The sequence below is a fragment of the Oreochromis niloticus genome, linkage group LG6 (assembly GCF_001858045.2).
Source record: "Oreochromis niloticus isolate F11D_XX linkage group LG6, O_niloticus_UMD_NMBU, whole genome shotgun sequence".
Classification (NCBI taxonomy): domain Eukaryota; kingdom Metazoa; phylum Chordata; class Actinopteri; order Cichliformes; family Cichlidae; genus Oreochromis; species Oreochromis niloticus.
The window spans coordinates 37,270,548-37,280,102 of NC_031971.2; the positions used below are offsets into that span (position 1 = coordinate 37,270,548).

A 9,555-nucleotide genomic window follows, 5' to 3' on the forward strand; every position below is an offset into this window, starting at 1 on the left:
CAGGTTTGGCCTCGTACCAAAGGGAATTCACCAGGACTGTGCTTTTAAAAAAACGAAAATGTTTGGCCAGGTTTTTTACAAGCTGGTTTTAAGTTACAGAGTTTAAAGAAGTACTTTATCAAATGGCCAAAAACAACAGAACAATGCACAGACTTCTGTCAGATAACAGACTTTTATGCTTCCTCTCTGTGCTGATCAGTGCTTATGTGTTGTAGGGAAAACCCCACAATTAGGTCTTGGTACTTTATATCGGAGCCTTTCCCTGCTCATACAGGCATGATCACACTGTGTGCTTTAAAGGCTTTTACACTGTATTTGACAGAAAATTGTGCTTTCACTTATTTTCATCAAATCCCACCTAACAAAACGGGTTAAAGAAATCATTTTATAGCCACATTGTTGACTTCCCTTGCTTGGGAAGTCTAATATGTTTTATTTTGAAACCGCTTATGAAGTTCACGGTTGCTGGAGCCTACTCGAACTGTCAGAGGGCACGTTAATTTAGAGAACGTTAATTTAGAATCACCAAATAGCCTAATATCCTCAAACAGAGCCTTCACAGTCACACAGAGAACACTGAAAACCTGAACCTGTGACCCTCTTGGTGTGCGATGTCAGTGCTCCCTACTGTAACAATGAAGATGATGTCTGGTCACTAAGAGTGAAAACCTTTTAGGAGGGGGAAAAATCAGTATTTTTTTTTTATTTTTATTATTATTTTTTTTTAATCATGTTTGATGGTTAATCCAAGCATGCAGTTTTTGAATGGCAAAACCTGGTGTAGATGCTAGAAAAAGTCCTTTGAAAACACCTTTTTTTTTTTTTTTCCCAAACACAAAAGTAGACCTCCTCTCTGATCCATCATGTTGGCACTGAACACTTCCAAAACACTGATTTAACTTAAAGCTGTGATTTTAATAAAGTTTTAATGTTTGTGCACTTGTCAGTTACAAACCAGGAAACCTGTGATTCTCAACAAGTTTTTTTTTTCTCTGCTATCCTAAAATTCCTATAAAATCTAGTAGTTTTTAAAATGTAGCCGTCTGCTGTCACAGAGTGAGGAGTCATTCCTGACCAAATCATCATAAGTATTATGTACAATATAAAGTATAATTAACCAGAAATGAAGAAACAGAGCATTAAAGGGAACCACCAAACTTCATGGATATGAATGGTCAGGATGCGGAGTCACTTGCCCACCAGGAGGGGGCAGCATCGTGCTGAAGACGAGACACCTTTATCCTCTTTATCCTCTGACCCCCCCAAAAAAGATGACCTGTCATTTCCAGCACTGGCAGGAGAAGGTACCACCATGTCCCGCGCTGTTGTGAAGTGAAAACACTTATGTGATTAGAGGATCACCAGGGGGTCCTTTGTCCCTCTTTGGGGGGGATACTCCCACTGGGTTTAAATCTGGGACTCTCGGCCATTTGACCTTAGAACTGAAGAAGCTTCTCGGATGAGAGGTGAAACGTCTTCAAGCAACTTAAAGAAGTCCAGACGCTTTTCTTTGCAAACTCCTTTGACTACGATGACCTGGATGACTGAGAACCTTCACAGACACTTAAAAGGGAAAGGAACTAAAATCAGCCAATCACGTTAATGTGCCAGGAAGCTGAGACCCTGAACTCTCCACCCTCATCACCACACTGAAACGCCGGGTCCTCCTCCTCACACCCACGCTGGGCAGCACTGTGGATAGTCTGCACGGAGATTTTGGAAAAGTTTACGAAACCAGCAGAAGATTTTGTGTTTGCAGAAGTTTTGGTCAGACGGGGAGAGGCTGCATCTTTGGAGACGCCGTTTGAAGCCAACTGCGCATTTTTTGCGCTTTGTTATTACCTTGAAGGACTCGGGCTAAATGGATTCGTCTCTCGAGTTTTCCGGTTCTTTGGGTAGTGTTTCCTCACTGCTAACCCGCTGTCGGACATTTAAGGTGCTTGTGATTGGAGACTCCGGGGTGGGTAAAACCTGCCTCACCCACCGACTGTGCGGCGGGGAGTTTCCCTGCAGATCGGAGGCTACCATCGGCGTGGACTTTCGGGAGAGAGTTCTTGAAATCGATGGAGAGAAAATCAAGGTAACTGGTGACGGTCATCCAGCACTAAACAACAAGCATTAATGAACCAAGTTGGAGATATTTGCGCTGATGAGGGTTCTGAACGGCAACTTTTACGCATAGCTAACACTCTCTTATTTTGAAAATCCCCAAACAATTAAGTAACTTTTCGGTTTGTTGAAGTTTTAGAAATAATTTCTGTGAGTTCATTTGTATTTTTTTTTAAATCAGCCTCATGATAAAAGGAAAAATACACAACCACGGCTTCGATCCCTCGTGTTTATGTGTAGTTAAATCATTTTTATCTCCTCTGTCAGCTCCTGGATCTCAGGATCGCTGTCAGTAAGTGTCTACACTGCAGTGTGGCTCTGCTGCATTAACACACACTTATTTGTCCCAGACTGGACGACTGAAAAATTCTCTGGATGGCAGAAAATCAGCAGACCTGCTTGTGTTTGCAGGCCTGTGTCAGCCTCTAAATCACTGCGAGCGTCCACAGCCACAAAAACACACATTAGATGTTTAGGCTGTAGGATGTGGAGAAAGTTTGTTTGTTTTGTTGAAATGAAAATCGAATCCGGTATTTACTAAAAATGTGAGTCTCAGTTTGTCTTTTGAAATGACCACATGATAGAGGAAGTGTGTCTGAGTGGTGACACAGGATTTGTAACCTTAGGATATTTTTTTCCTTTTGCTTAGCGGTGCATTTAGTTACCAGTATCTGACACAGTTTAACAACAGCCCAGGATCTTAAACCGTAAGTTCGTGATCAAGTCAGTCGACATAAGTGTTTCGGGTCCATCCAGTGCAGTCAAACCGTAAAATGGACATTCTTTCTAATGACCAGCGGGTGGCGACTCCTAAGATTCAGTTGAACTGAATTTCAGTGATAATGAAAACCAGATAATCAGGATGAATCATTTATGTTTTAGTAATGTTCCTATAAGCAGCTCCAAAATGATTGAGAAGTGTTTCAGAGCTTTAGAGGCAGCTACTGCAGGTCCTGTCTCAAGCAGGTCTGTTCAGACTCCCAGGTCTGTTCAGACTCCCAGCTCTGTGGCAACAAGTAAAGACTAGATCCTGGTGGTGTGGGTAGTAAGCATATTTTAAATGTTGCTTTCGGAGCTTCAGAGCATAGATCTAATTACCTAAAATACTCAACTTCTGTACACGAGAGGCTTCCAAAGTGGTGCCGAAGTTTCTGCAAAATAATTTTTTAGAAAGCATATATCCACACAGGATGCCAACATCTATTCCTCACGTTCACAATATCAGGGGTCACTAGAAAAACTCAAATATGATTTTGACACATTATGTCAGATATTTATCAAAAAGTTTCAGGAAGTAAACACTTTCATATATTTTAGTAAGAATATGCTTAAACTGCGCCTGTTAATGCTGATTTGATCCAACAGTAGGGTTCTTGGGATGCTTGCTTCTGTTTAAGGGGTCACTGGGATCAGGAGTGGCCAGAGTCCCCACCCCAAACTGACTTACTCACTGAAGCTAATGTGCTAACAACTGAATCCAAAAAGATCACAACTTCAAATGAAAGTTAGAGGATAAAAATATCACTGAACTCAAAATGTAATTTGGCATACATCTGGTCTAAAGTCTGATATGCACCACTGCTTAGGTTGCTGATGAAGCATCCATCCATCTACGTGAAAGCAGTTTAGGCAGAGATGTCCAGACCTCGTTCACTTCCTTCTGCTCCTCTAGGTGAAACCTGATGTGCCTTTGAGCAATCTAAGAAGCAGAAACTCTCCATCGTGCCCTCGTGGGTCTCCTCCGGCATGCCTGAAATACCTCATGTAGCAGTCGGGAGGCATCAGGAGGCGCCCCTGTAGAAACTGTCCTCTGAGCTCCTCCTGAATGACTGAGCTCCTCACCCTGTCTCTAAAAGAAAACCAGCACTCCTCAGTGTGTTACTAACCACTCCTTATCAGTTATAGGTGTGGGCAAGAATAGATTGACCGGTAAATCGACTGTAGCAGGACATCAGTGTCCAGATTGAGAAGGTCTGGTCTATAGGCCACGTCTAACCCTTGGGCTCCCTTTGGTTTTGTCCGTTTGCAGCTCAGCAGCCATCTTGGTCCGAATCCAGACAGTTATTTGAAGCCCCTAAACGACAACACATGCACACAGGTTTGCACCGTTATGGCTGCGTCCCACAGGAGAACCGAACAAATGGCATGTTTTGTTTCGGGTTTAAAACTCTTGAAGAGCTGTGCATCCAATAAGCCCCAATAAGTTACATTAATAAACTCACCACCATCTTTACTAAGATCACATGTAAAGGCGTGCAGTGCAATGGGATGATTGGCTAATGTATTTCCTGTTTCAGCTGTTGACTGGCTTTGAAAGGCCAGGGGCCACCAACTTTGGCATTTCAGAGCTCCTCCACAGATTTCTGTTCAGGATTTTCTTTTGCGTGCCATGTCTCCTGGTCTGCGTGCCCCTCTTTGTCAAGTTTCTTCCCTATTTTTGCATTAATGTTGTTATTTTTTACTGTCTTTTCTGAGGACATGAGGACTGTATGTCTGAGGGGTCAGGGTGGTCTGTTTTGAAACTTTGAATAAACCTCGACAAAGCCTTGAAGAGAAATCGTTGGTTTAAAAACAAAAAACAGGATCGGCTTGTTTATTCCTTTTTTTGGTTCCCTCTCAGAAATGACTCATTGTACGTCTCTGTGCATGTCACTGACTTTAACGAATTTCAACACTTCCTCTCTGTTCCTTCCGTCCTTTTTCTCGTGTTTGTGCCAGCACCAGCCTTCAAGAAGAATCAGCCTCTCACTTTCTTTCCTTTCTTACTTCCCCTCCTCAACATCAGCTCCAGCTGTGGGACACAGCCGGACAGGAGCGCTTTCGTAAATCCATGGTGCAACACTACTACCGTAACGTCCACGCGGTGCTCTTCATTTATGATGTCACCTGTCCTGCCAGCTTTAGCGGAATGACTTCCTGGGTAGAAGAATGCCGGCAGCACTCCCTCGGCCAGGACATACCCAGGTACCTGCATCAGTTCTCTGTGTGCAAAGTGTTTGTTTAACTTGGACCAGACTCTTTGTGACCTTTCATTTCCTCGTCTCCTCTCAGATTCCTGGTGGGCAATAAGAGCGACCTCCGTGACCCCAAAAAGACTGACAGCCAGGTGAGCCAGGAGCGGGCAATGAGCTTTTCCAAAGCCCACGGCATGATCTTCTTTGAGACATCCGCCAAGGATCTTCCAAAGAAAGGCATGAGCGGACAGCAAGGTAGCAAGCAGGCGCTGTATCAGCAGGATAATGTGGAGGACATCGTCACCGCTGTTAGCCTCAAGCTGAAGAGACAGAAGAAACTCCCGACAGCGAATTCCCTGGCGTACAGCGGCTCCTTTAAACTCGCTAACAAGAAGAAGGCGGAGAAGGAGCCGATGGCCTGCTGCTGAGAGTGAGGAGGACGAGGACATGCAAATCCAGTCACTCCCACACAGAACTTTAATATTTAACTTCTTAAAAATGCAAAACGTGCCACTCGGAAATTTAGTGTATATTTGTGATCTCAGTGTTTACAAAAGCTGCAAAATAAAATACTGTGAATGTAAACATGCGAGTGAGCTTTCGATGCAGTGACGCTGTTTATTTTCAGCGTGTGTGGTCTCACTGGCTGAGCTCAGGGCTTTCTCATTTCCCTGTTTTGTTCCTCCTTGTCTCCTCTTTCCTTCTTGTATCTCAGTGCCTACAGTGCGTCTCGAGGAGAGAGGAGGCTTTGCAGGACGAGCACAGGTGTGTAATCTCCATCTGTGACGTATGCACAAATATGCAAACCACGGCAGGACGAGGACTCTAAAAACAGGTGTTTTATTTCTGTTTTTACAATTAATAAAATAATAAAAATGCATGATATCCACACATTGTCGTCACATTGTGCCCACTCTGCAAGTTGATTTAAAGCTAGAGAGATAATTTATCAGGAACTCTGATACACTCGCGTGACAGATCGTGAATTATAACGGTCTGCTTTACCACGCCATGTTTAATTCATGTAAAATAACAGCTCCGAAACAGGGCTGCCAAGGATACCAACACGGAGTAAATAGCGATGAAAATTTGGAGCCATTACTGTGGATTTAGAAAGTGTCAGGCGATTACTTCTCAGACATAAATACAACGTAATGCAATCGTCTACGAGCAGCTCAACTTTCACCGAATTTAACAGAAAGTTCTGTGACCCAGAGCAGCAGCCCAAATCCTAAACTCCTACCTGGCACGAGTCACATTAAACTTACAGCTTCTTTAGCTGCTGTTATTCACTGACTCAAACTGAATGTGCACCCAGGAACTGATACCACAGATCCAATATGTCCAATATGACTGGATGCATTGAAGCAAGGTGCATAGCTCTGAGAATGAGCTCTTAAAAAAGCAGTTTACCCTAAAATTACAAATTCATATATCCTGATATGTGTGCTATTTATCTGTATCAATCGGGGTGTCAAACAGAGAACAAGCCGGTCAAAGGGTCCAATCAGGCTCACTGATGAGCTTTTGTGTATTTATTACTCAAAGTGTAAACCCATAGAGCGGTGCAGGTGTGTGTACTGTGGTTTCAGTGGCCTGTCCCACTCCAGACCAAACTGGGCTCTAAGTTTGACCCTGCTGGTCTGGATGTTCTTTCTGTGAGTTTCCTTGTTTTGGAAATGTCAGCTGCAAAGATGCGAGTCTTCTCTGGGATGTGATGGCACCAAAAAATAACTCCAGGCTTTGGAAAAACTGACTCTGTTACTCAAAAGAACAAACTTAGTGTGATGTTGTGCAACGTCTTTTCTTCCTACTGTCACCCACCAACCCTGGCACTGTGCTTCCATTCACCATAATGAGTCACCGTGTCATTTGGTTCAATAATATTCAAAAGAAAACAAACATCTCTGCTTCTGGTTTCTCCAGTGCTTAAAAACTTTGAGTCAAATCATCCTGTGCCAGGGGTGTCAAGCATGCAGCCCATCCAAGGGTCACAGAGTGAAATTTGTAGTTAAGTTAAAATTTACTCCAATATTTCCAATTAGATGAGAAGAAGGAGGCGTGAAAATATTTGGACACTTTATTGGAAAAACAAAACCATTAAACATGGCGGGTTTTGCCTTTCCTCTGAGATCTGTGATTTGTGGTAAACATGTACAGACTCACCGAATGTGGAAAATAATACGTATTTTTCTCAAGACATTTCAGGCTGTTTATAAACGGATGCTTCATTAAATGTTTTCAGAATATGCTTCTTTATTACAGAAAGGTCAAATTAATTTTTATTGTTTTATCTAAACTGCTCTTTTCCGATAGATCAGATTAGTTAGAGGTTCTGGGGCAAAACTGCTTAAATGTAATCTTGTGGTGAACTCGTCCTTTTCTCAGGAGGATAAAACATGTAACACATATGTGATTCACTAACTGTGTAATATGAGCTGGTGCTGTTTTGATACATCACCATCTCATCCTGGCTGCACGCGGACTCGGCAGCAGTCATGCTCGGGTCTTGTGCATGATGTGGGCGTTGGAAAAGTGCATCACATGTGTTTTCACGACTTTGTGTCTAATCGATGATTCAGAGCTTGTCACATGATTAAAGTCAAACAGCCAGACTTCTGCAGATCCTACAGCTGAACAACAGTCAGCGTCTGGTGTTTAAGGACGTGTGCACACATGAAAGTATCACAGCTGTGCAACATTCAACAGCTCAGCGGTAGGTGTGTCTCTCTGAATGCAGGGAGGAGTGGAACCAGAGGAGGAGAGGCTGCTTTCCTTACTCTGACATTTTTAAGTAAAATCTGATTTGCTGTTTTTGTACCAAAAGAAGCTCTATAAAGCTCCTGCAGGTGGTATAAGAGAGGAAATGCCTCCTGATAATTTCATAGTGGGGGTTTAGCTTGGAGCATGTAAACTTTGAACAGAGTTTTTAATGAGTTTTAAACTGGGGACTAAAACATGACTTGGGGACTCCGTATAAAGCGAGTGTAGGGTCTGATGTTTTGAGGTTTAAAGCCCTACTACAACCTGTCTGTTCTAAGTCTTATAACACAATGTCCATTATATCAGAAAAATGCTAAGTCTGACTTTAATGAGATAATATTTTGGCACTTCTTAGTCTGACCTAACCGGCAACGTATGATGGTTGTACAGGAAACCTCTCAGAGTAAAATTACTCACTTTATCTCAGATTTCCACTTCAGCTACAGGTTTAAGGCTTTGGCGCGACATGCACACTGTAAACATTTAATAATTTTATTTTACTTAAAAAATAATATAAAGTTATTGCCACAAACAGGCCAAGTCCTATTAACTATAAACTATTCATAATTTAAAAAAAAAAACATTTAAAAGCCTGTTTACATAGTTTTTATTTATTGTAAATATTTTAAGATTGCAAAGTTGTGACCCGTTTTTGATTCGTGTGTATTGTGCCTCAATGTTATTGGTATTTGCATGCTTATATTTTTACAATTGTAAAACCTTACGGTGGTTGTAAGAGCCAAATTATGTGGACTTTTTCGCATCTACGTTCTGGGGTAATGTTTCATCAGATTATACTTGATGGCTTGGGCCCAGGAACACTACCAACCACTACTGTGGAAGCTAATGGGGTTCCTTATAAATAATAATAATAATAATGTGTACTTTATTGATCCCCGCATCACTTCAGAATATCAGTGGGTCACTAGAAAAACTCAAATATGATTTTGACACATCATGTCAGATATTTATGAAAAAGTTTCAGGAAGTAAACACTAGCGTTAATTAGCGCTGAAGTTGAATAAAATAACTATTATAAGTTATTTTATTCAACTTCAGCTGAACTCTGAAAAATACTTTTTAAATATATATTTGTTTGAGTTCGAGTACTTGTGCACATCAATTACCTCAGTTTTTGTCTCTTTCCTGTGCCTTACATTCATATCTGCCGATCCAAGGGGGACCTGGGAGCTATATGCTCAAACTGCTGGAGGACTTCCCATGATGCATCACTTCTCTTCCATTTTTTTTATTACTCCATGTCATTAACTTTTGTCTTTTTTCTTCTGTGCTTAGTGTTTTGTATTTATGTGATCTGTTTTTCTCCTCTCTTTCCCTACACGTCCTTACTGCTCACAGCAGATGGCCTTGCTGAATCTTCCTATTAAAAGGGACTTCTTCCTCCCCGCCATCGCCAAGTGCTCATGGAGGATCAGCTGAACACTGATGAGGTTTTCTTTTTTTTTTTTAATATTGTAGTTTTTGTGGTTTACACCTTTGAATATAAAGCACCTGTTGTTTTTGTGAGGTGGTATTAAATGAATAAAACCGGACATATCATGGGATGTTACACAAACCTTGCAAACACATTATTACTGTCAGTAGATTTAGGAGAAGTCAAACTTTGATAAACTCTCACGCTCGGCGTTGTGTTTTTATGGATGTCCAGATCTGATCTACAGGCCAGTCTTTTGTCCTTGGCTCTGTCACTCCGTGCACACTCTGGCAG

General features: G+C 41.9%; 1 protein-coding gene across 2 annotated transcripts; it reads left to right on the forward strand.

Annotated features, from left to right (window-relative positions):
* Window positions 1–1,569: 1,569 nt before the first annotated feature.
* Window positions 1,570–5,652, forward strand: LOC100691191 (ras-related protein Rab-33B). 2 transcript variants are annotated; one of them, XM_003448018.5, is made up of 3 exons: window positions 1,570–2,080; window positions 4,895–5,073; window positions 5,161–5,652. In XM_003448018.5, exons 1-3 carry the CDS (start codon window positions 1,862–1,864, stop codon window positions 5,489–5,491), a joined length of 729 nt encoding a protein of 242 aa, XP_003448066.1. In that variant the 5' UTR covers window positions 1,570–1,861; the 3' UTR covers window positions 5,492–5,652. The 2 variants fall into 2 exon arrangements, with proteins under 2 accessions (XP_003448066.1, XP_005470120.1); XM_005470063.4 differs by having other exon boundaries at window positions 1,917–2,080; window positions 4,828–5,073.
* Window positions 5,653–9,555: the final 3,903 nt, after the last annotated feature.

Coding starts and splice junctions, on each gene's coding strand:
- LOC100691191 (XM_003448018.5), top strand. CDS start 1,862: ATGGATTCGTCTCTCGAGTTTTCCGGTTCTTTGGGTAGTGTTTCCTCA. Junction 2,081..4,894: donor TCGATGGAGAGAAAATCAAG/GTAACTGGTGAC, acceptor CCTCAACATCAG/CTCCAGCTGTGGGACACAGC. Junction 5,074..5,160: donor CTCGGCCAGGACATACCCAG/GTACCTGCATCA, acceptor GTCTCCTCTCAG/ATTCCTGGTGGGCAATAAGA.